Source organism: Papio anubis, chromosome 4 (assembly GCF_008728515.1).
Source record: "Papio anubis isolate 15944 chromosome 4, Panubis1.0, whole genome shotgun sequence".
Lineage (NCBI taxonomy): Eukaryota > Metazoa > Chordata > Mammalia > Primates > Cercopithecidae > Papio > Papio anubis.
The window spans coordinates 106,712,373-106,739,602 of record NC_044979.1 but is presented as its reverse complement, the minus strand read 5'-3'; the positions used below and the strand labels follow the sequence as shown (position 1 = coordinate 106,739,602).

At 43.2% G+C, this 27,230-nt stretch overlaps 1 protein-coding gene across 12 annotated transcripts in view; it reads left to right on the top strand.

Moving 5' to 3' along the window:
- The window catches only part of ELMO1 (engulfment and cell motility 1), a 620,389-nt gene that overhangs the window by 520,852 nt on the left and 72,307 nt on the right, over positions 1-27,230 (top strand). For all 12 annotated transcript variants that reach the window (XM_021935213.2, XM_003896098.5, XM_009203095.4 and 9 more), the window contains 2 exons: positions 10,753-10,916; positions 18,091-18,203. In XM_021935213.2, the coding sequence (XP_021790905.1) occupies positions 10,753-10,916; positions 18,091-18,203 (277 nt within the window). The remainder of the gene's footprint in view (positions 1-10,752; positions 10,917-18,090; positions 18,204-27,230) is intronic.

The following is a 27,230-nucleotide window of genomic DNA, read 5'->3' as shown; positions in this document are numbered from 1 at the left end:
AGGCATTGATGAGAGATCATCACAGTGACCATTGACCCCTTTTCAGGCCTTACCAATGAGTTGAGTGAAGAAGGGGCAGTGATTGAGTATCAGATTTGTTGGTAAACACCCTGAATGTTGAAAGGAATGCCTGTGGATATCATTTATTCATTAACAAAGACAAAAAGGATTTGCTAACCCTTCCTAGCATCTTGTGTTTTGGCATCATGATGATGTAACTTGGAAAAGAAAAATCCATCTAGTCTCAGTTACTTCTTCAATGGAATTCCTCCCCTGATTTTGGGGAGCTCCCAGGGAAGTGAATCCACCGTCCCCTCCCCACCAAGGACAGGCAAAACTTAGCTGCAAGAGAGCAGCACCCCAGGAGTTACTCCATGTAGTTTAGGAGACCTTCCATATGGGAGGGTCATTCCTTGTAACTTCAGAATGATTTGTAGAAGGCTTTGTTTTCACCCCATGTTTGGCGAAGTATGGACAAATTTGAACAGGCATTAGAAAAACCAACAGTAGCATGATTATTAAAAATGTATAGCCATTTTCTCCCAATCCTGTTGGTGAAAGAGTTTTCCAGCCTTCTTTACAAGAAACCAACTCTATTTCTTTCTGCTTTTCCCCCACCCTGTCTCCTCAAGGTCACATGTTTTGAACTGACTTGCTTGACATGTTGTTTATTTAAAGCTGCGGATTAAATGCCACCCACTAATGTGATTTGCTTGGGCTTTGCCTGAGGCAGGCTCCATTAGACACTGGTGAAAATAGCTTCCTGTTGTCCAACCAGGTCCTTCGATTAGCTAACCAGCAAATTTAGCCCAAGTGCTGTATTTCAATTTGATTCTCTATTTAAATGGGGAATCAAATTGAAATACAGCAATTGGGCTAAATTTAAATGGGGAAAAGCAGCTTTGTCACATGGCTGTTTGCCTCTTGATCTCTTGTCTCAAGAGCAGGCTGCAAAGAGAAAGTGGTGACCCCAAACCTCACCTTTTCTGTCTCCTCTTTTGCATCAGGTCCCTGCAGATGCTAAAGAAAGTGAGAAGGATGTTGCTTACATAAACATTGTTCTTCAACTGAGCACTATTTGAGTTTAAGATGAATTGCTGGTTAATGTGTTTACCTATTTATTTTTACCAGTTATAAAGATGCCTTGAGCCCTAAATTAAAGTGCTTTCTCATGAGGTGCATGGCAGTTTTTCATGGCCTGTGTCTGAGTCTTAGGAGTGGGGCAATACCCAGTGAGCACCTGTGCCGAACTGCAGGGTAAGGCATTGCATAACAAGTTATTTAGGGGTATAACACCAGGGCCCTCAACACTCCCATTTTGGATTATGACCAGATTCTCAGGATGCTTTAAGCTGCCTGAGCATCGCTGTCCCCTGCCATCCATTCCTGTTTCATTAGAAGCTGCAAATCCAAGCAAGGCAGTGGCACCACTGGGAGCAGCTCCCTTCCCAACTGCTTCAGTGCCATCTGTTTGGTTCTCGAGGCATATTTGAAAAGTCACCTTTTATACTTTCATCACAGCCTGTCCTCAGGTTCCCCGGGCGCTGCCTGGACGCTGCCAGCTGCAAGCCTGACCGCTCAGGGTGGGCACTTGTTGCTGCCCAGCTCTGATGGAGATTCTGGGAACACTGACCATCACTGCTGCCCAAGGAGGTATGAGCTACTTTGAAAGACGTTGGCTGCCCTCGCTAAAGCAGTCCCTACACAGTGCCTGATCCAGGTAGCCTGAGGCCCTCCACGTGCCTCTCACTGAGGCAGCCCAGGGGGAGTGGTCTGGCCTCAGGTAGCAGGTGGTGTCTAAGGGACCCACCCAAGCAGGCTGAGAGCAGGCACAGTCCCCTGTCCACCAATCTGACTGTCCCCAATGAGAGTTCCAATCCTATCCATGCTGTCGGGAGGAGTTGAAGACCAAGTTTTAGAACTGTGGGCAGTAACACACAGAGGATTCGGCTCTCTGGTTGGCATCTGTAAGTCACATTGGGCAGCACAGATGAAAGGGTGCAGACCCTTTCTCCCTTTTCCCTGGAAGTGCAGTCATTCCTCCTTCCTACCTTCTTATGCTTCTTAATTCAGACCAGTTTTCCTCCACCCCAGCTGCGTATGCACCTCCCCTGGAGAGCTTTGCAGAACATGACCCGTGTCCAGAACCCATTCCATGGTCAGAATCTTGAGGGATGAGGCCAGGCATAGACATCTCGTGAATTTTGTTACACAGTGAATGTTGAGAACCACTGGTTTTAGAGGCGGTTTCTTTCTGGTAGTCATTTGGTGAGCCCATTATTCATAAATTAAACAGATATTTTCTCAATCATTACTCTGTGACTGGACTGTGCAGGCTCTGGAGATGAGATAGTAATAAAGGAGGGCACAGGTCATATTATGGTACAGTCAGTGCTGTGATAGGGCTGTGATGGGAGAATAGGGACAGGAACCCTGACTTTGGGGGAACTGTGGCAGGTCAGGAAGAATGATCAAGGATGGTAACATCTAGGCCTAGGATTAACAAATGAGCAGGGGCTAGAAGGAAGGTAGTAGTCATGGGTAGGAGGAAGGGCAAGAATGAAGGCACAGGAGTGAAGTTCAAGCACTGAGGGGATCCTAGTGAGACAAGATCGTGGGGTGCAAGGGCTCGGCCAGGTAAGGACGTCTCTATGAGATGGGAAGGTAGACGGCAGTGCATTGGAGAGGCTGGCCTTCACCCAAGAGGAAATGCTGGGCCCCTGCAGGGTTTAAACAGGTGAATGACATGATCAGCTTTGCATTTTGGAAATAAGCTGGCTGGAGTGAGGAGGAGCTGGAAGGGGCAGAGTTGAAGTAAGAAGGTTGATGGCTAAACCAGGAAGGGCAAGGGTCCAGGGAGAGGTCAGTGAGAATGACGTGAAGTAGAAGGAATAGATATTCAAGAGGCAAAGTCAACATCCCACCACTCCTGAAAACTCTGATCCTCAGAGCAAAATTCCTGACTTTCATCAACATACAGGTTCCCAAGCTCAAGAAGTTTCATTATTTTGATCACTGCTACATCACTTGCCATCGCTTACCAAAGACACCCTCAGAGTTACATATGGTCACAAATCCAGGTATATGGCGCCCAGAGAACAAGACTTGAGTTGTCAGTGGTTTGCATTCAAGAATAACCCAGGAAGAATAAAACCAATGGAGAAAGTTTCAGTCTGTTGTTGACCATTGTTTTTCTCATAGCACTTAACTTCGTTTTTGATGTGATGCACCATAAGCTTCGTGTTCGTTGGGTTGTGAAATGCCGTCCTAGAGAGGAAGACTTACAAGGACCTCACTGCCTATGCTAAGCACAGCACTGGCTTTGGCTCTAAATTAGGTCTCATCACCCCTTCGGGCAGATGCTTACAGGAGCTTAGAGCTCAGAGGGCCGTTAGGGACACACTGAAGAAACAGAGGCAGGAGAAGTTAATGACTTGCTGAGTTCTCTTATTACTGGACGCCAAGATTAGACCACACATCCTTTGTGAAATTCAGAGAAGCTTTTTTGCATTTATTAATGAACAAAGTGTTTCGAATTCATCTGGTATAATTGAGGACACATGATGAAATTGAGAGGAGCCAGAGGTTGCACACTGGCTGAGCTATGATTTCAAAGCAGTTTCTCTTCATTTACATTAAGGATGACCCCACAGGACCCTAGACGAGGAGCCCCTTCACCAGGGGACTGCAGTGGTGGAACCACAGTGAGAGGTGAGGCAGAAAAGAGCAAGGACAGGCCAGAGCATCTTCCGAGCCCTGAAACCATTCAGGCAAGAGTTGAGAATACTGTTTGATGAAAATACCTCTCTTTAATCTGTCGGAACCAATTCTGTTCAATTTGTCCTGAATATAATCTTGAACCACCCTGCATGTATTATAAAACACCCAGAGTCATCTTGTGAAGATTCGTAAGTTGTTTGCAAGCTGCAAGGAGATGATTTTTTTTGGATAAGATGTCTAGGACTGTGATTCAGAGGAAACGTCGTAACATATTGGGCACAATGCTCTACATCTCTTAATCCTAATTAAAGATTATTACCCCTACTTTATAGATAAGAAAACCAAGGTTCAGAGAAGTTGAGTGATTTGCCCAGCTTGTAAGTGACAGAACCAGACTTTGAAATGACTTATGCCTAACTATAAAGCCAGGTGTTGTTTTTATTTTACAGTAGGCATTGGCAAGCCACTGTTGCAGGCCAAATCCAGCCCACCACCTGTGTTTTGTAAATAAAGTTTTATTAGAACACAGCCATGCCCATTCACTGACATATTGTCTGTCATTACATAAGTTGCCATGGTAGAGTTGAGTAATTGCAGCAGACACTATATGGCTCACAAAGACTAAGATACTACTATCTGCCCTTAACAGAAGTTTGCTAACCCCTGTCTAAGCCTCACTGTCCTAAAATAAATTCAGAAACCTCAACTGCTACTCCTTGAGCCCAAACAGCACCTTTATTTTCTCTCTCCTTCGTGTTAATATGCATGACACCACTCAGCAAAGTGTCCTGCATGCATGGCCTGGCCTAGGTACTCCACTCCCTGATCTGGCAAAACTATAAAGTAAAACTATTGTGAGTTTCCAGAAGCTGACCCAATTTTAAAGACCTCTATATGGAGGTAGGCCAAGGAGGGATCAATAATTGCCCCTACCAGGTAAGCCATCAGTTTGTACCCTCGCTTCTCACACTTTTTCTGGGCAAGGCCATTTCTCCACATTGTACCCTTAGAGTGTAGCCCCAAAGCGATCCCTGGCCTCTGGGAAATTATCCTTCCCACACAGGAGCACTTAGGGTCTTCTTCCCCCAGACCCCTCTGCAGGCAGAATCTTTCCAATTCTTCGGTTGTTGTGAGCCTTCAGTCCTTTTGTTGTGTGTAAGGAACATTCCTAGGAAGAAAAATGGTCCAGCAATAAAGTCTCCCCCACATGAGTCATTTTTAGCTAGACTGGGTTGGCATCTGTTTTTCCTAAGACAGCCTTTTCTCCACCGTGAAGATAAATCAATTTAATGGACACCACTGATTGGGGATAAACTGTACTTTTTTTGTAAGTATTGACCACCTGTTAGTGGCAGTGCCCAGTAGCATACACCATTGTACCTTCTCCAGAAACCCTTCACTTGGCTGTGGATCTATCGCCTTCCAGCTCTTCCCCTGGAAAGAAGCCCAAAATGACCTCTGGAGCCCTAAGATACCATCCCACGGCCACAGGCTTTGTTCTTTGGCTTTGTGAAAGTGTGCTTTATAAACCTTGTTGGCAGACTCATCATTCTGCTAAGGACTTACTTGTTGTGTCAATCTACAGATGAAAGGTGGGAGCCTAAAAGCCTCTGGCATTGCTCATACCAACCATATTACACTCTGGAATATATTATATTAAGTAGTATGGGCCATCATACAAGTAAGAAATAGTTCCTGCCCTCCAGGGACTTACAATCTAGACAGCATGAAATGTACACCAATAACTAGCTTCACTGCTTGCTGGTGATATGACAAGACTCGCTGGAAGATGTAGATGCCATATGGAAGACTCAGAAGGGGTGCTGGATGTTTGCCGAAATCAGTGGTTCTCATACTTGAGCATGCATTAAAATCACCTAGAGAACTGTTAACATAGATTGCTGGGTGCCACTCTTAGCATTTCTGATTCAGTAAATCTGGGATGGGCCCAGGAAGTTGCATTCCTACCAAGTTGTCAGCTGATACATGTGTGGCCCAGGAATACCCTGTCCAAAATATTTTTACAGGAGAAGCTTCTTACATACGTAAATTCCTTCTGGGATTGTAAGGGAGCTGACATTGGTTGAGTGTCTAATATGTTCTCTTCAGTATATTAGGTACTTTGGCTACAATATTTTGTTTAGATTTCACAACGCTGTGAATTTCATATTATTACTAGCACTCTACAATGAGCAAACTAAGGCTTAGGAAGAGGAACTTACATTTGCTAGATATCCAGTATGTACTGTAAAGGATGTGGGGCATTATCCAGTTTACAACTGTTTGAATTCTAAATGATTAGTACTCCTAGTTTAGGAGTGGTAAAAAAAAAAAAAAATGAGTAAAGATAGTAAAAATGAGTCTGAGAGAGATTGAGTGTCTTGAGGAAGGTCAAAGCCCCAGGAAACATGCATGCTGGATTCAAAATCACGTGTGGTGTTCTAAAGGCTGAGAAGCCATACTGCAGCTAGTACCTGTTTGCCAAAAGCTACTAATGTAGACTCCAAAAGCATGTTTTCTTCCATGCTTGAAGCATGTACGTCCTACCTCCTTGCCTTTGCTCATGCTGGTCCTTCTGCTTAGAATTCCCTTCTCCCTCTTCTTCACCTGAGTAACTCCCATTCATCCTCCAAGCAAAATGTTGTCTCAGCCATGGAGACTTCTGTAACATCCCCTCCTTACCCCAGCTAGAGCAGAAATAATGACTTCTTTATAAGCGTTCCAACATACTTTATATTATCAAATTCCTTCACAGACCCCAAAGTCCTCTGGTGACATAGCCTTAGTTACAGAAACAAACAAACAAAAAAAATCCAAATTTTTCATTTTAGCCATCAAAGCCATCCCCCATCTGACCCAACTTGCTTTTCAACCACACCTTGCAGCTCCACCTGATTTCTCCAACTAAACAAAACTGCCGAACACTCTTCCCCACCCACGGCTATGTTCTCCTTCCCCCTCCAAGACTTCACTCAGGCTGCTGCTGTCACCAAGAATGGCCCCTCCCCTGCACCTCAGCCTGTCTGCATGTGACCTTTCCACCAGCCCCAGCTAAAGTCCTGATGCTATGCCCTCAGCCCTTTGGGAGGGCCTCCATAAGTGTTCGTGGAGTGAACACCTGACCCCTTGCTCCCCTGTGACATCACGTCTTCCCTTGGGTGAGGCAAGTATGTGTCTTTCCACTGTCCCAGGCTGAGAGCTCATCTGGCGCAAGGCCTGCAGTGTCTCATCATTCTTTGCACTGAGTAGGTGCTCACAAAACATTTGTTGAAAAAAATGGATAAATGATGCTGGATGAAGCTTGTGGGTTAAAGGCAGGATGGGAGAACTGATTGGACGAGGAACACATGTAGGCTCAGTAGGTCTTGTGATAAAACACAGGAGCACATTTACATGACCAACAGTGAGAGCAGGGACATAGGTGGACTTTGCCAGAATGCTTGATTCCATTTAGAAACCTCCTATGCTCGTACCTTTAACCCAGTCTTCCAAGGAGCCAAAAGGATTTCTCAATTTGAAGTACAGATGTCTTGTGGGACTCTCACTTTTTTTGTAATTTGTAACATTATTACAGAGAATATGGGCTAAGAAGACTCCAGAAACACACCACTGACAGGGTCCAGACATCGATTGAATGAGGGGGCAATACCAACAGCGAATGCAGAGTCTAAGAGTGTACTTTCTTTGATGTCTGTGGCAAAGCACGTACTGTAACTAAAAGCTTAATTCCATTGATTTTCTGATGCCTCCACAACACCGTCTGTGGGTTTTTCAAACAAATGGTAAAAGGTGTGATGTTTTCTAAGGAAGGTAGAGTTAAGGATGGTGGTTGTGAATGTCTTGATTTGTGAATGTCTTGCACATGCAAAACATTAACAGAGACATGAAGCTATCAGTTGTAAACCTTGTAGCTAAATTGCAAAGGCACAGAGGAATGTTTGACTTATGTAACTCTTTTGTCTTCTTAAAAAAATGAATGATACCTTTCACTGAGGTTATTTTCCTTGACATGCAGAGTGACCATAGAACTTCTCAGGGCTGGTGCCAACAAAACTGTGAAGTGAAGTAGGTGAAGCTAGTCTTTCACTCCACCAACCTCTGTCCTGTGCTTTATACCCACTGCTTATATCCCTTCCTCTGGGGCCAGGTGCCTGCTTTTTCCTTCTCCCTATCAACCTAGTCTTAGGAAAAGTTCTATACTTTCTTCAAACTGAAGTATAAGTGATTTGGGGAAAATTCAAAGGATTGTTCTATTTATGTATTCTTGCATCTAGCAAGGATCAAAGTCTTAAGCTAGAGGAATGGGGCTCTAGGAGTAGATTTTAAGCATAATCTAGAAGTAGGAGTTAAAGAGTTCCCCACATTCCATAAGGGATCATCATGATTTCCATGCAGAGGTGCACTCATGAGCCTGTAAATGCAGGCGATTTTTAAAAGTCACTTGTTGAATTAACTTTGCTATTTCTATCCAGCTTCCCTCTCCTACTCCTCCCTTTCCCTGGGCAATCTCAGCCCCACAGCTGGTCCTCCTCTTGGACATCACTGTATGTATTTGTTGGGATTCTTTGGTTGCAAGTAACAGGAACAGTCAAACCATCATCCAAGCCATCTTCCAAAAAAAAAAAAGGCTCTTGTAACCAAACAACCAAATGCAGGGCTTGAATCACCTTTACAGTTGAACAAGGCTTAACTATTAACACTCTCTCACACACACACACACACACACACACACATCTATTTTCTTCTGTGTGCTTCTACTGGCATTGGTCTCATTATCTTCCCCTTTCCTATATATGAAGGGACATAGTCTTACAGTTCTCAATTTGAGGGAAAGAGAGCATGCTTCGGGTCTGCCTCAAGACAGAAAAGTCTGGGGAAGGATGCTGATTGGTCAGCTCAGGTCACGTGACCACTTTGGCTCATTGCTGTGTCTAGGCAGATGTGGTGTAATCACCATTATCTCTGTGACATACCCTTAAGAAACACATGACATGAGGGAATCACCTTCTTCATCTGTAAAATGAGGGGAGTGGAGATCGCTCTAAAACTCTTAGCTTTAACCTGATTCTGTTTGAAAATCATATCTTCATTTTTGGTATTCTTATCACTATTATCTTAGTCTCTCATCATGTCCAGCCTCCTGCAAGAAAACCAGATATCATTGGCAAACAGTAATGATCTCCTTGGCTCCTTGGCCTCTCTAAGTGGGCCAAGCAGCACCCCCTATGGTGCCCCTCATATGATACAGCAAAGTATTATAGCTCAACCTTGACCAAATTTAATCATTTATGCCACATGATGTTAGATGGTCACAATTTCCAAATTTGTCAAGCACTCCAAATTTGGCATTTTGCCTAAGTTATTTTAAAAAAAAGAAAAAAAAAACAGATCTGGTGAAAGATCAACTGGAAATTTGCCTGTATGACATTATGCTGGGGGCATGAAACAATGCTTATGTGACTAGTTCCAATTCAGACGCAAGCCAGGTTCAAAGCAGCTGATACACAGTGGTGTTCCAGATTATTCATTTATTTCCCTTCCCATGAAATGTCTTCAATGAAAAGCCTATCCACCTACCAACAAAGTCCATCAGCCTGTCATCTCTATCATTTCTGCAGTTCTACTGTAATGATCCTTGGCCATGTCCACCTTTCTGAGACCATTAGTTCATAGAAGGCAAGAAATACATCATATGCATATTTGTTCAACATCTAGTCTATGCCAAATCCATCCTCTTGGGTTGCTTGGGATCCTAGGATTCAACTACATATGTGTGATTTGGGGCAAGTCATCAATCCTTTCTCAGTCAGTTTCCTTTTCTTTTACATAGTGGTAATGGCACCTCCACTGTATTGGAGGGAGGATTAAATAAGGTGATAAAGAGCAAACTGCCTAGCACAGAATTCAACATATAGCAGGGGTGCATCTGTCGTTTGCCTTATTTTTAAGTTCCCAAATGACACGAAGAATGGTGGCATGGGTGGCAGCATAGTCGGGTGTTTACAATCCTGATATCCAATCCCAGCTCAGCCACTTAACGACCAATGGTATGATTTTGAAGTTTCTTAAGGTTTCAAAGCCTCAGTTTCTTCATATGTAAAGTGGAGTTGATGGTAATATCTACCTCATAGATTTGAGTGGCTAAAGAAAGAAAACATAGATAAAGCACCTACCATAGCATCTGGCACATAGATTCCTATAAATGGTATCACTTGTTGCTATCATCTGTAATGGAGGGTGAAAAAAGAAGCAGCAAGATTCCACTCTGAGATGCTTGTGTTTTTTCTGGTCTTTTCCTGCTGTATGCATCCTGATGAAGATGAACCCACATTAATAGAGGCAGTGGTTAATTGCCTCCTTGTGGGCTAGCCCTGTCCTGAGGCAGAAAATTACCATATTCTTCTTTTTTCTTGAAGCTTCCAGTGGGATATATCTGTTCTAATTTAATAAACCTCTTTTTTTAGCGCCTGGCTCAAAGAGGCAATACCACATGTACATTTCCAAATGCATAATTAGTATGAACACTCAGGCCCTAACTACATGGGGAAAGCAGTCTGGGAGAGCGGGGTGTGAGTATCTGTTCACATTCATTTGAAGCAGCGCCAACCAAACTTCCACAGTTAATTGTATCTCAGTGATTTTCTCCTGGAAAAAAATAATTACTATGCAGGGCTCTAGCTGCTGCCTGGCCTTCGTTCATTCCTGACTCTTGAGTTGGCATTGTTTACAATGTTGAGTCAGCAGCAGTCACATAATATGTCAAGCAAGTGGAGTCCGCCTCCCACCCCAAGATTCCCCACCCTACCAGTTCCCTGTTATCAATCCATTTCCTTTCTTGTGTTCCGGCAATACAAGAGAAAATGAAAGATGGGCATGATGGAAGTTTACTCTTTTGGAAAAGCACGCTCAAGGTTCGTATTGAGCATGCATGCAGAGGGCACCAGGGAAGCAGGGAGCCCTTAACTCGGAAAGACTTTTCTGAATGGGAAAGGTCAGCCCCCAGGAAAATGATGGTTTTCCTTTCATCTGCAGGTAATGCAGGTGGTGAAGGAGCAGGTTATGAGAGCACTTACAACCAAGCCTAGCTCCCTGGACCAGTTCAAGAGCAAACTGCAGAACCTGAGCTACACCGAGATCCTGAAAATCCGCCAGTCCGAGAGGATGAACCAGGAAGATTTCCAGTCCCGCCCGATTTTGTAAGTTACCCCGTATTGACCTCTGTCTCCCAAAAGACTCTAACCCACTATTTCTCGAATGATCGCCTATCACAAAGCTGGGCTGTGCCATGAGCTCCTCAGGGAAGGTCAGCAGAAGACATTCCGAGGGATCTCTTATTTAGTTAGGGGAGTCTCAGCAGCTCCTTGAGGAAGGGCTGGGCTGAGTGGAGTGGGCCAGGTGTTGGAAGAATGGATCTAAACCAGGAACTGGCCCCATTAGTGACAAGTCTTCCAGAGATTTGTAGCTTAAAAGTTTGGACCTTTTCCAACACTTGGAACAATTTTTTTTCCCTTTGTCCAGTAAAACTGTATTTCATGCGGGCGCCCTTTGAATAGCAAGACCTTCCGAGCCAGCCAGAGTGAGGCCCATCCATAGGTAAAGCAATATGAAAATGAAAGTAGCATGAGTCCAAATGAGTGGGAGTGAGAGCTTGAGAGGAAGAGAGTGAACTACCTCCTCTTTGCCCTGTTGGCACTGGTTGGCATCGCAGCATGCTATATGGCCTTCATGACTATGAACCTACAGTCCTACAGTGGGGAGGCAGCATGCCCCCCTTCACAGGACTTTGCAAGAAACGCCACTTGCAAGCATTGCAAAATTTCATGTATTCCAATCTTTAAAATGTTCTGAACTCACACATGAAGGGTATTTTGCTTGCTTCATCTTTTCTTAGAACTGCTCTGTTTCCCTTCCTTTGTCCTGTTCTAAGAGCTGGGTCAATTTTAAAGAGGAAAAAAATAGGGAAAGGCATATGTGTTTGATATTTATTCTCATTTTGTCCTCAGAAGACTGGACACAGCTTCTTCTGAGCTTTTGCATGAAGCCAACTTGTAACATAGTTTTAATTCTGAAGGCTATACTCCCCTACCACGCACACATGCTCTCTTTCTGTTTCTGATTCTTTCCCTTTTTGTTTGTTGACCTCCAGTATTTGACACTTCTAATGCTTGGCAATTTGTAAAGCACCCTTCATGCTATTTCATTTCTTCACATCCCTGTGAGATGGGCAGGCCTTACTCCCATGCAAAGGCTAGGATAGGCAGGTCTTATTCCTATGCAAACGCTAGTCTGGAGGGGTGAGCACCATGCTAACAAGTGGAGGAGCCAGGACTGAGCCTCAAGTCTACTGACCCCTCAGCTAATATTTTGTTTGCCCTGCCCAAGCTTCTTTGCAATGTGAGAGACTGAAATGAGGTTTAAAAAGTGCACAGGTCTAAAAGGACAATAGCTAAGCAGTAATATCTGTACATTTGTTTTCCAATCTTAAGAAGCACTGTTAGAAACTGTGGAGTAGAACCCTGCAGACTAGTTGGCATGAAGTCAGTCAGCTGGGGAGGGAAAATGCTTCCAAGGTGCTTTGGTTTCATCATTGCAAAACCTAAGTCATACCTGCATAAGCATCAGCTAGCCTTGACAAGAGGTACTGCTGGGGTTTTGCATTGGTCCTCAGCCAGAAGACGGTAACAGCTAGAAACACCAAGCAGGATGCACTTTGGATAAGTGACTGGCTCCTCAGAGATGCAGTTTCTCACCTGCAAAGAGGGACAATGGCTCCTTGCCCCATCCCAGGGCCTACAGTATACTGGATTTCATAACATGTTTCAGCAGATGTATAAACATAGGACACTTTATTATGCTTTTGATAATAAATCTTAAAACCTGAAGGGAGACTTGTGGAATCACTTCCGTTAAAGGCAAGTGACTCTGAATTACATTTGATGAATTATGTTTGACCTTGACTTTTTTCAAGTTAAGACTGTTAACCTCATGGCAAGTGCGAACATTTTACTCCTACTTTGGCTTTGTATCTTCACTTCCTAAGACTTTGCCTGTGACATTCTGAAGTTTCTTTCCCCTTGTATTATAAGATGCTCTTATCTTTGAAACAATCCAAATATGAAGGGAATCTTCTGCATGGATGTAGCTTTTGCATCATCCCTCGGCCATGGACCGAGAAGTACCATGGCCCACTGGAGGTCTTGATATCTGTAGCTGCAGCAAAGTCACAGAGAGTGGTTAGGAGCCACAGCATTTAAGCAGGAGGGCCAGGGACCAGTTTGATATTTACCCCAACCTCTGAAACCGGCAGAGGGTAGCTGCGGTATGTTTTGCCTATTAGAGTGATCTACTAGACAGGAATTCATTATGGGGTTACATGAAGTCTAACTTCTGCCAAAATGGCTCACACAATAAACCCAAGTCACCTAAGAGAAAGGAATAGAGGAGTAGACCATGTATGCTTGTTTTCATTCATTTGTTCATTTCACAAACATATATTGAACAATTCCTACATGCCAGGCCCTGCGCAAGGTGCTGGGGGCAGTCAGAGACCCAGAGACACTTGGTCTCCTTCTGTCACAGGCAAGGATTAGGGGTGGCGGATTTACCATAGACTGGGCTCAGTGCTTAGTTACACGAAGAGCACAGAGGAGATGGATCTAACCCAAGCTTGAGGGTTAGGATATTGGGATTTTTGAGCTGAAAATCACCCTTAAGGCCATCCAGTTCAAGCTTTTCATTTTGCAGACAGGGACAGCAACTTGGCTGGGGCCTGACCACCAGTGGGGAATCCCACTGGCCATCAGGCTGTCTGCTCCCTCTGTGTATGCCACACACAGCATGGTGGCAAACCTCAGCTCCATGCAGACCACTTGAGCTGTTAATACACCCTGTTGTTATAAAATGGTTATGTTTCCTGAGAAGAAAAATGTAAACTCCATGTGAATAAATATTTTGGGGAATATATATTCAGTGGGTTGAAGAAGCTCTGTTTTATTTCTTAGCTCTTGACTAATTGTTTCAAAGAGGAGGTATTTGTTATGTCTTACTTAGTGCAACTTACCAAGGAAGATAAGTCCATCCACACAATTAATCGGAGTTAATGGTTATAAAAAGTTTGAATAGCCCAAAAATGGATCATTTAACACTATGTTGGAAAGGAAGGGGAGATGCGAGGACAAACATCAGTGAAAGCAGTGAAGCAAAATGTGTAAAACTTCGACCCAGTTTGCTATCAGACTGACCTGGGGTCATTTACAAGTGTGGCTCTGTAAGCAAGTTATGTAATCCATTCTAAGCCTGCTTTCCTCATCTCTAAAAATGAAGATATCAAAAGTGTCAAAGTGTCTACATCACTGGATTGTCATAAGGATTTGACAAAGTAATGCATGAAAAGCACTTATCATATGCCCGGGCCTTAATATTCACTTGAAGAAATGTTCTGTCTTACTAGCCTGTAATCAGAATTTAACAAGTTGTGATACTGTTGATATGTAAATGATAAAACTGACACTGTGCATGTATTTGTATTAATATATGCCTCTCCCTTGTCTTAGAAAGTACAACAGAAATCAGTGGGAAAGAAAAGCAAAAACAAACAAAGCCAGGAATAAAGCTGATGCCTACCCTGCAAACTTGCATCCTCGCTAAAGATCTGCCACATGCTTCACTCAGAGCTTTCTCATAACTAATGCGAGGGAGACAGTCTGGTCAGTTATACAATGTTCAGTGTTCAGACAGCTGACAAATATCTAATGAGCGCCTGCCACGTGCCAGACACTATTCTATGTGTTGGCAATTCAGTAGTGAAGAGAACAGACCTATTTCTTGCCCCCACAGTGATTATATTTTAGTAGGGAGAAAAAAGGCAATACACACGGTGAATAAGATGATAGCATGTTAAGAGGAGATACATGCAGTGGAGGCACAAAGCAAGATAAGGGAAATAGAGTGCAGTTTTAAATATGTTGGTTAGAGTAGCTCTCTAATTAGGATGGTGCCAATTGAGTACAGACTTGCAAGGGACTAAGGGAGCAGGCCATGTGGGTATTTGGGAGAAGGGTATTCCAGGCAGAGAGAACCACCAGGGCAAAGGCCCTGAGGTTGGAGAGGTCTGGGTGTTTAGTGAATAAAGAGGAGGCCAGTGTGGCTGGAGCAAAATAACTGAGGGGGAGAGAGCAATGGAAGGTGAGGCCAGAAAGGTGCAGGGAGCTCCATTACACAAGGCCTTGTTGGGGAGCCATTGGAGGGTTTTGAGCAAAGGAATGATGTGATGTGACTTAGGTGTTTAAATAATCTCTCTATTACTGTATTGGAAATAGACTCTAAGAAAGCAAGTTTTTGGAAGCAGGGAAATCAATGAGAAAGCTATTTTAATAACCCAATCAGGAGGTGATGAGAAATGATTATAGTGTACTGAAAATGAGATCCATTTTGAAGAGAAGGGACAAAGGTATTTCCTGATTGATTAGGAAATATCTAGGGATGTAAGAGAAAGAGAGAAGTCAAGGATGAACTCCTGATTTTGGGCCTTAACAACTAAAGGACAGACCAAGTGCAGCAGGGGATCAGAAGTTCGGCTTTGGATATATGAAGCTACGAGACGTCCAATTAGACAGTCAGACAGCTGAGCTTGGGGTTCAGCAGAGAGATGGACAGTGGGTAGTTGCTCAGTAGGGCAGGCCCCAAGTCAAAGAAGGAATCTCACCAGTCTAATGGTGCTGTCTGCCTTCTGTGTATAGCAGTGGCCTTACTGGACCTGAACTTGAAATTGTTTTCCAGAAACAGTGCTAGACTTTGAATTGCTCTTCACACACTCTTTAAATCCTTTCTCCTTTAATCTTCTTCCTTTTATTTATTGGCAAGGCCTTTGGATAGAATGAGAAAGATATTTATCAAAGCAAAGCTAGTAAACCCATAGCTCTGGCCTGATTGACCCCAAGCTCAGAATTTCAAAAGCCAGTTGTAGCCCATGAAGTTATTACCTGGCTTACACCAGAGGGCAGATATCAGCCACAGAAACATACTGTAGGGCTTACTTATGTTTTCTTAACGTGTGTGAATTCTACGGCTACTGAGTCCATTTGCCAGGAAAGAAGAAATTGCTTCGAAAAAGAAAGAGCTGGTGGGCACCTGCTATGAGCCAGGTAGTGCAATAGAAGGAAAGAGCTGTCTCGTTTCCTTCGTTGCCTGGTCACATTTTGGAGTCCTTGGGGGCTTATAACAAAAAAAAAAAAAAAAAAGGAGTAATTCTTGTAGCAGCAGATTCTCTTATTCTGATAGTGCATCCTCACAATATGGTTCCATGATGAAATGTGTTGTGGCAGGCACCTCTGGGTCTTACACGAAAAAGTCATAAAGCATCAATTAAGATTACTCAGAATTCCTTCAATTGTTTCCTTCTCTTGGTCTTCATCACTGCATCCTCCGCTCCATTTTAATAACTCAACCCTGGCCTAGTGAAACTATTATTTAAATATATATATCTATAACCTAAGAATTGATGAAATTCCAAAACTCTTTCTCCCAGATTTTCTCCATCCTCTGGTACCATGTCTTTGTGTGCGCCCGGTCACCTGGACTTGGAAGTTGATTTATAAATAAAGTGATTTATTGCTGTGTGCAACTCTCTGGCAGATACCAGCTTTCTTTTCCACTCAGTGCAGGGTTCATCAAAGCTGCAATTTACTGAGTCCATTTTAGAAGAGCTAAGTGCTGATAATAAATAGTTTAGTGATCTGAAAGTCTGAAATGAGACCCTAAGAGACCTGTACAGGGAAGACTTTACAAATGTCCCAAACTATTATTAGGACTGAATTTCCATATTATGCTTTATAGATGTTCAGTTGCAACAGTATCAAATGAGAGAATGTTTGAGGGCACTTAAGCCTCAAAAAAATGTGTTAATGGAGTACTAGAATACCCTGTTAGATGGCCTTATCCTTTTATGTAACTTTTTTCTTTTTTTCTGATGCGTAAATCAAAGCAGTTTGCACAAGGAAAACCTAAGTCTGTGCCCATATTCTACACGTAACCTCTGTGAGTTGTTTCCCCTTCTGTAAGATGGGAATGATGAAATTAATACCTTCCCCAAAAGATGTTATTTTCAGGAAGGAGGGGAGGAAGATTAAATGAGCTAAAACTGCATATTGCGCTACCCGGCTCACAGTAGGTGCCCAACAAGCATGAGTCCCTTTCTCGCCTTGGAATGGAGCACCATGTGAGAACAGGTTGCTGGCAGTTCAGGGTCAGGGCAGGTCCAGAGTTAAGGTGGAAGCTGATGAATGTGTGAACCTTGACTACAGGATAATATAGGCCTATGAACTGTTTGGCTTGAGGAAAGGAGAGAATGTCACCAAAGCAAATTCAGTTGTGCCTTACATTCCTGCTCAGTGCTTAATAAAGACTTGTACTCTGTCTCATTTGGGAGTCACAGCAGGAAAGATTCTTATTCCCATTTTATAGATGAAGAAACTGAGACTTAGATGAGCTACATGAAATGCTAGTCATGGGGGCAGAGCCTAGACTGAAGCTCTAGTCTTCTGACTTGTAGATCTATGTTCTGGCCAGTGCTTCTTAGAACACTGCTGTGAGGAATGGGCTCTGGGTCTCTCTGTCCAGCTTCAACTAGAATAGTTTTGGCTTTACTAGACTCAAATGCTAGGGTGCTATGTAAAATTTCCTGTGATAAAAATTTCTGCTCTAAAAAAAAACAAAACCATTTCACTCTATCATGATATCTTTGCAGCATAATGGATCTCAAACTAAATTATATTGCATTAGCCTGAGACAAGATGCAAATAATCTTTCATTTATCCCATGATTATCTCAGTCTCTGTGGGCTAGAATCTGGGACAGTGTTGTCCCCATTTGTGAATGATGGAATTCGAAGCAAAAGTGGTCCTGTGGTTTGCTCACTATACAGTGTTTGCTGTGGAATAGTAATCGTGTGGTTGCCTAATAAGCCTGTTTAATCATCACAAATACAGTCTCAGAGTTTACCTGGTACAGGGGAAAAAAGTTGACCAAGGATTGATTGTCTTAGCAGTGCTGAATGGATTTTTGTGTAAGTTTATATCTGTGGCTTTGGAAAATAAAAGAAGAAATTTCTCAGGACACTTAGCTCCGGAAAAACATCACTAAAGTGACTGGTGCTTTGTGGAATTCTGTAAATGTCACAGAATCTATTGTGGTGTTGTACTTATGCCCCTGGCCACTGACTCTTAATAAACACTTCTCTAAAGCGCCAAGTTGGAGGTATTAGATGGTCATGAAAAGATGCACTTGTTCTCCCCTGCCCGTCTGCCCATGATGCCCACCAAGCCACACTCTGTTTCTCAAGGCATGCTGTGGAATGTGTTTTTCCTCTAACAGGGAACTAAAGGAGAAGATTCAGCCAGAAATCTTAGAGCTGATCAAACAGCAACGCCTGAACCGCCTCGTGGAAGGGACCTGCTTTAGGAAACTCAACGCCCGGCGGAGGCAAGGTATTGTTTCTGGGGACACTCCAAACTTGGACAGGATAAACAGTGGCCTGCTCCCTGGAGCATCACAGGGGTGTGGTGTTGGTTTAAGGGTAGGCCATGCAGCATTGTACTCAGGACAGGAATAGCAGTCCAGGTCATTTCTGCTTCCCATGCACACCCAGAGAGAATCAAAGTCCACAATTACCAGAAGAGCCACAGAAATGAAGAGCCATTCTTTGCCATTTAGTGCCACAAAACTGCTAGTGGTGGTGTCAACAATAGCTGACATGTATATGAGCCTACCATGTGCCAGGTGCTTCTGAAACTCTAGTCTTCTTACTTCCAGATCTATGTTCTGGCCAATACCTATTATAATGCATTACTTTATCATGCATTTTATCCTCACCATAACCCTAGGAAGTAACTACTAGGATTATGCCCAGTTTACAGATTAGGAAATGGAGGCACTAAAGGGCTAAGAAACTGGCCCAAAGTCACAGAAGAGCAAGGATTCAAACTCCACAGCTCCGGGACCCTTCCTTTTAATGACTCCCCTTGGTGCAGGAGAGCTGGCACCCACTGTTGGGTTTGATCTTGAAGCTTTCAGCGTGGATGGCCCTTATTGTCAAATCCCCCACACTGCTGCTCTTCTAGGACAGAATTATTTCATATGGGGATATAAGTAAGTGAACTAAGATAGGGTAGCATCACTTACATAATTTCTCAAGACAGATTTCTGAATTGTCTCTATAGATTCTAACTTCAAAATGTCAAATCCAAATGAATGTCAAAAGACTAGACTCAACAGGTGGGAAACATGTCTAGCTGTTTCTTTCCTGGACAAGTAAAGCACCCTTGACTGTTTTCTTGCTCTCTTGACATGCTGCTGATTGCACAGCTAGAGTCTTCATACCACACACTCCTAGAAGCAAACAGCCAGAACATAAAACTGTAAAGTAAGATTTGGGAAGAGGCAAAGAGATTGAAGAAGAGGCAGGAGCAAGCATAGGCATTAGCAACTATACTAAGAACACCAGTTATGGCCCAGGAGAAACTTTGGCAGATATTTTGAAACCTGCTGAATGCCCTGCTCAGCCACAGAGCTCACCCACTAATGACAAAAATCATTTTGTGTTTGTCAGCTGAACTCATCCCCCGGCCATTTACTTTAACTGTCCTGTGCTGCATATTCAGTAAATTGGAAGTGTTTCTCATGTCACCATTAAACATCACATTGAGGAACTTCCGAAGGCAGAACTTCCTGGAGGAAGGAAAATGCAGTTTCTTCACAGAGGATGAGAAGCTCTTAGAGTGAATTTCAGGCTGAGCCTCGGGAGAGGACAATAGGCAGAATAATAAGGGCTGAGTTACAGAGAAAGCCTCCTATTAGTGAGAGCAGTGGAAGAGGGAACTCCTCCCTCCCGTTCAGCCACTGAAGGATGAGTTCATGCCCTCCTCTCATCACATTCCTTGCATCAGGTATCATGTCAGAGTAAATGGTGTTTCAAGACCACAGGGCTCAGTGGCAAGGACATAGCCCCAGAACCGGGCAGTGTGGGTGCGGTCTTGCCTGTGCACCTGTCCAGCTGTGTGACCTTGGCAGTTTCCCTATCCGAAATGGGGATAGCAAGGCCTGTCTCCTAGGGCTATCGTGAGGAAGAGAGGTGATTATGAATGTAGCAACAATAAACAACAAGAAAAGGGAGCTACTATTGTTCTTTAAGATTGTGTAGGAAAAAAGCAGTGAGCCAGAGTGAGTGGACTTGGTGCTAGGCTTCTCAGTTCTTTAATGAACCATCTAGGTGTCTTTAGAAGGACACATGACCTCTCAAGGCCCCAAGTTCTCATCTGTAAAGTGGGAGGACAGGATTAGGGGATCCAGGAGCTCATTTAGTCAGAGAGCCGATTGTATGCCCTGAAGTCTTTATTGCCTTTGGAAAAAATCAATGTTTGGGATATACTGCCCCCATAAAGATGATTTATAAGATTTTTACTTACTTGACATTGGGCAAAGGACACAGAAGTTTGGGGATGGGAAATGGCAAATAGACACCCAGTGCTTCTACTGCTGCCCAGCTAGAATCCCTCACAACCTAGCTCCTAGCACCAATTTAACCTTCTAGTCTACTGCGTCATGAGAATTCCCTGACTAGGTTGAAGTGGATGGGTTCTATCAGAATAATCCTGTTTCTAGATGTATTAATTAACAGCGTTTTTTTTGTTGTTGTTGTTGTTGTTTAAAAAATGTTAGTCCCGTATCTGTAAATTTTTCCAATTTTCTAATAATGAACTACCTCCTGAACAAAAAAAATATTAGCATCTAGATTATAAATTTATGAGTTGAGCTCCCTAGGGAGCATGACCATCTGTGTTTAATACAAAATCATCCTTCCGAGTGCAGAAAGGAAGGCTTTTTGGTATTTGGTAAATGGATTTGAAATCTGGTGACTGGTTCTGTGCTTAAAAATAGGGATTCAAAGCAGACTGTGCTGAAATTGGTTTCCTATCACCCCATCAAAACATTCCATTTAGATTTACACAGATTAATGAGAACATGACATTTTTAATCCCTTCAAAAAAGATGCACTTCTACATGAGACCTCAGACTGGGATGGACAACCGCCTGCCAGATGTCATCACAGGTTCAAAAGCAGACACTCCCAGTGCAGGAGCCAACAGCATACTCCCTTTAAACTTGTCTGACAATGAATAGGATACAGATGAGTGAATTTAAGTAGTTAACTTTATAAGGGAAAATATGAAAGAACTTACAGTTCCACAGAACTGGAAAGTGAAGGAACAAATAGAGAGTACTCAACTATGCCACGTTTGGCTAGAAGATCCCTGAGTTGAATGGTGATCCTTCTGCCTGTCTCATGTGCAACTCTGCTACTGGAATAGTCAGATGCAGACATTTACAGATCTGGGTTTCTGGGAATTCTAACCACATTAGAACTGGGAGGTAATATTTCTCAAAAGACACAATCAGCTGGGCTGAAGTCCCTGCTCCCTACTCACTAGCTGGGTAGCCTCGGGCAATCTGCTCAATGTCTTTGTGCTTCTCTTTCTTCTTCTTTCAAATGGGGATGATGTTAGTTCCTCTATCAAATAGCCGTAAGGGGTAAGTAAAATTATACATCTATAGCACTTTGATGCTGGGCAGATTATCAAACATTTATTGATGATGTTGGCTATTAATTTTAGCTCGTAGCAACTCAGAATATAGAATTTTTTTTTTTTTTTTTTGGAGACAGAGTCTTGCTCTGTCACCCAGGCTGGAGTGCAATGGCATGATCTGGGCTCACTGCAACATCTGCCTCCTGGGTTCAAGCAATTCTACTGCCTCAGCCTCCCGAGTAGCTGGGATTACAGGTACCCGCCACCATGCCTGGGTAATTTTTTGTATTTTTAGTAGAGACGGGGTTTCACTATGTTGGCCAGGCTGGTCTTGAACTCCTGACCTCAGATGATCCACTTGCCTCGCCTCCCAAAGTGCTGGGATTACAAGCATGAGCCACTGCACCTGGCCAGAATATAGATTTCTAAACACAGGAGGTGGAGTGGCATTGGAGGCCACTAACCTGCATCACCCCACTCTCTCCCCAAGCTTATACTTACTGACCATGAAGTATAAGCCCTGGTCACAGAATCCTTGGCATGGAAATTGCCTGGCTTCTGTGTTCCCTGAACTCCTGCAGGAGAGATTTCAGATGAAACCCCAGAAGTTGTCTGTGTTAGGGACACTGTATGAGTCCATTCTCGCATTGCTATAAAGAAATGCCTAAGACTGGCTAATTTATAAAGAAAAGAGGTTTAATTGGTTCATAGTTCTGCAGGCTGTACAGGAAGCATCACAGCTTCTGCTTCTGGGGAGGCCTCAGGAAACTTCCAATCATGGTAGAAGGCAAGGGGTGAGCAAGGAACTTCACATGGCCACAGCAGGAGGAAGACAGGGAGAGGGGAGGTGCCACACACTTAAATAACTGGATCTCAAGAGGACTTTATCACTATACAGTACCAAGGGGAGGATGGTGCTAAAACATCCATGAGCACTCCGCCCCCATGATCCAGTCACCTCCCACCAAGGACCCACCTCCAACACTGGGGACTACAATTCCACATGAGATTTGGTGAGGACACAGATCCAAATGGTATCAGCCACTATTTGCTTCATGAGAATCTGTAGGCTCAAGAACTGCCCCCTACTTCTCTTGTATTTCAGAGATGAAGGTCTTTCAGAATCACTTGCATTGAATGGCCTTGGTGAGAGTCCAGGGCTAACATTGGAAATCATTTCAAGAAGTGATAACATGAAACCTCCTGCGGAGGACAGTGTCTGTTTCATTGACCGGCATTCCCTAAGTGCTGACATGACAGGCTTATCTTGGAACTCAGTGTTGGGCAAAATGCATGCCTACCACTCCTGCCAACAAGGCTGGTATATCTTATATTGCTCTGGAGGCCCCGTCAGAAGACCTAGAGCCAAGTGGTGCGTTCGGACACGGTAACCATATTGCCCTGTTGTGGGGAGCAGGTCATTCCTTTCTCCATCCTTGGTTGAAATTTTATTTTAATATTTTGTTACAAAAAGGCAGGTATAAATAAATACATATTTTCAAATTATGAAAAGCCAGTTCATTTTCAGGAAGAAAAAGGCACTTCCCAATAGGTCAGAATAATGCATAATCATTGTTCCCAAAAGATGGAGGGACAGTAGTGTGGACGAGAGGGACTACTATTGACTGGAAGAGCAGGAAAGTACAAATATGTTTTAAGAACCAATTCTGGAAGATGTAGGATCCATACTTTATGTGTATTTTACTCATATAATTATGACCATTATACTTATGAAGAACAGGGATTTCTGAGGTTTTTAGAATTAGGCCAAGGCCCCAAAGCTAATAAGAATCAGAACCAGGTGTGTCACCCAGGTATGTGTGACTTCAAGGCATCTGTTAGACCAAATCATCTTGAAAAGTACCTGGGGACTTAGGTGTCATTTGCTGTGAGCAGCTGTGTCCACGGAGGCAGAATTCAGAATCAAAACACAAATCTGTCCTTTTAAAGAAAGCTCAGTGAAGTGAGGAAGATTTGATGCCCTTCGTCGGTATCGATAGTTGTTTCCCTTTTTTGCACCAACAAAAAAAATCTTAGATCTCATCACCCGAAAGATGACATTTCCCTTTAAACACATTGCTGGGTCCCACTTGTTTTGTGACTTGGAAAGGTTGGACCTTAGGCAGAAAGCTGACCTTGTTCTGAACACACAGAAGACTTGGCACATTTTAGGTTATCCTTGGGAAAATTCAGAATCCTCATGGAAGTGTTCTAAAGACATCTTTTACAAAAACCTGTTCTCCTCCCTAATATAGGACTCTTAGGGCCCCCGGGGTCAGCCCCCAGCTGCTGACAGCGGGCTCTGCACTCAAGACAAAGATGTGTCCTGATTCCATGGCAGTCTTGGGGCTTGGTTCTTGCTGTGCCCTGTGTCTCACTGAACTGGCTGGCATTTCACACCTAGCAGTGGTTGCTACTGTTCACCTTGCTGGGCTCTCCCAGACCTGAGGACCAGCCCCAAGCTTGTCTTCAGCCTGGATGATGAAAACAGACAGTGGGCTACACTATCTGATAGAACTACCTATGGCTGTTTAAGTTACTTAAAATGAAAGAAAATTTATAATTTGTTTTCTTAGTATTGGATAAAACAGATAATAGAGAATTTCCATCATTGCAGGAAGTTCTGTTGGACGACACTGCAAAAAATTACAGTTGACAGTGGTTATTAGCTCCATAGCAATCTATGTGACATTGGGAATAGCTTTAATCAGCCCTTCTTACCAGGCTCGTGAGCTGTGAAAGCAGCTTTTCCCTCTTATCCCTCACACACACACACACACACACACACACACACACACACACGATTGAAACACGAAATTCTCCCCATATTTTGTTTTGGGTTTGGAGACCAAGCCTGGCTATTAACATACTCTCATTAGTCATTGACTGGAAGACCTCCATATTAACTCTTATTTTCACCTAAATGCTAGTAAACAATCTTTGATAATGTTCTCACTGCTTCCTGCTAATTGCTTTTAGTGATGCAACTCACTCTTTCATCCCCCAGAGGGATAAAGGAACGAGTAACATCATGCTGGGGTTTGAAAGGAAAATACACATTTTTCTTGCCATAAAAGAAACTGCAAATCAAGCTGCTGCTGGTGGCTGACACTGAAACTGTCTCACCCAACATGTCAACGCACTGTGCTGATGCTATCCTTGTAGCGGCTTTCCCTTCAGGACAGAAATACACAACGTCTAAGCCTTCCAAACCTTAGGACTCCAGTTTTACTGTGAGGAAGATACTGGCTGAGTAGCCTCCCATTTGATTATGAGTCAAGACAAGTTGCTCAGCCTTTTCAGCCCCTTTTTCCAATATTTTGCCATCCATCCAAGACTTTCTAATTGGTGGGGAGGAGTGGAACACATCACTTATATCTGTGATGTACCGATCTTTTTGCTTTTTATCATTTTAGTAGTAGACAGAAGAAAAGAAACTTGTATAGGATAAGAGAACAGAGGTAGGAGGAAAACCAGGACAAGATGGTGTCATACAAGTCAAGGGAATTTAAGCTCTGGAAAGGAGGAAGGTCTGTCTGCTGCAGACCCTGTGGGTTTTCTTTAAACAAACATCAACTGCAACTTTGCAAGGAAGATGGCTGTTTTCCCTCTTGAAACTCTGATAAATAGCCACTGTTCTATAATCATTTCCGAATGTAAGAATGTGTTGCACGAGAGATTTCTGCATTCCTCTTTTTCTCCATAGGATAGCCAGAGTTACTGATTTGTCCCAGTTCCTACTTCCCAGACCTGGGAAACAACATCTTTCTCTCTTAGCTGCCATGAAGAACTGAGGGAGCTCCTTTTCCTTGAGCTCCTTGGCCTCGTCTTTCATGTCTGCCTTCCATTCTAAAGATGTTTCACTACACCGAGTAGAGTGCTGTGTGCATTGTAGACAGCCACGCAGCAAGTATTCATTGGATAAACAAATTTATTCTGAAAGTAGAGCAGCAAAATTTTTGAAATCTTACAAATCAATATATCTTACATGTGAATATTAAGCTGTGCAATTTACTCTACAATAATGTATGTTTGTATTATACTGTGCACCAGTTAAATTTCTTAATTCCTCTCCTCAAAATCAATTGAGTGTCATTGCTCTTGTTTGATTGTGACACATTGGCTTGGCTTCAAGTCCCACTGCTGACCCCTAGAGTTTACTTAACCCAGCTCGAGAAGTAAGGGATTCCTATAAAGCACAGGCTAAGATCTAACTCACAATAAGCCCAGCATGTCCAAGTACCACTTCTCACTGTCTTCCTTCCCAGCCTCTATCACCCTTTAGTTACTCACTTAGCCAAACATATCACCTAGATGCAGCAAGGAAAGGAAAACTTTATGGCAGATTTCTCCAGCTGGCTTTCTGATCATCACAGCCACGTAGGGCAGGAGAAAGAACCTGTGTGGAGAGGCAGCTGCCACAGGCCCCCAACAGCACGGTTGACGTTCGGAAAGCCATTGCCTCCTGCTCTGGAATTCACAATTCCTGTTGTGAGTTACAAGTCAAATTCCCAAAGTTGCTGTCCTCATGGAAAACCCATAAGTACACATTTGCCTAATTTAAATGTCTGTGAATTACTCAGAGAATAACTGTTTTCTCCCTTTGAAATGCTCTCCCAGCAAAATGACCCATGTTTGGTATATATATAGCATAATTTTGAAACTTAGCAATTTCAAATGTTTTCCTAGCTGTTAAATGACCTTTTTCCTGCTCAATTTTTTCCATCAGAGTTCAGATTCCTTTAAATCTATGGATTGCTATATTCTGACTATGCTTCGGAATTCTCAAACCCTATTTAAAGACAAGGAAGATAAGAATCACAGAGACGCTCTCCTTTTGTGGATCAAATTTGGGCATTTTCTTTGTTCATTGTGTGGCTTTTACTTCCATTCTTAAAACTTCTATTTCTATTAAAAGAATCATAATTAAACCATGGGTTTGCAGTGACAGCAATTTTAGAGAGAAAACCACTTTTCTTAAAATATAATGAAGAGCTTTTTAGTCAGAGTGGCTTCAAAACAAATTATATTTCAGGCACAATAATGAGGTAACTTGGCCAAGGCCTCAAAGGGTACCAACCGCACAGTGGCGCAAAGGGGCTTGTAGGTGACAGACACTTCTTGCCTTAGGCATTTTGATCAGGTCCCCTTGGGTCTTCATTTATCAGCTTAGCCAACACCAACTGTGCAACTTTTATGTGTCAGACACTGCCAAGAGATTGGGACATTGCAATTATGAAGACAGTGACTGTCAACAGAGAGACTGAGAGTCTTCCACACTGTCAGGGCTGGAGTCCTCTTCTCCTATCAGTATTGTTCACAATACACCCTCAAGGGCAAGTTGCTTACCTAGGGTCTGTAGCAGATAATGGGAAATACTAAGGTGTTAACATTAGGCTCCAATATTGCCAGTCCAAGCCAAACTGGTGGTGCAAAGGAGACTCTAGAACATCTCAGAGGATGGGGAGAGGCCCTTCAGCTGCAGGGATCAAAGGGGGCTTCCTGGAGGAGACAGCTGCACGAGCATTGCTGTCACAGTTCAAGTCCCTAATCTATAAAAAGTGCTCTTTGCCTCTTTCTTCCTGCCTCATAGGCTTACTCAAAATTTCTTCTCACTTTTGAGAGACTGAGGCAGTAAAGTTGAGGAAGTTGTTTATAAGAATGACCCTAATCCCCTGGTCATGCCTATCCAGATAAGCAAATTCTGGGAATTGGAGAGGAGAATGATTGTGCATGTCCCCATTCTGTAGCTAAATCCCTGAATTATTTAGATGAATTCCTCATGAATCCCACCCACCGTGTGTATCACCAGTTTCCTAACAATTCGTTCATGATTAATGTGTGTGTGGTAGCCTAGGGTAGGGGTTTGTTGTATCAGCTAAAATATGGCCTTGGACACAACTGTCTCAACAGTCTGAAATTCTCAGAGAG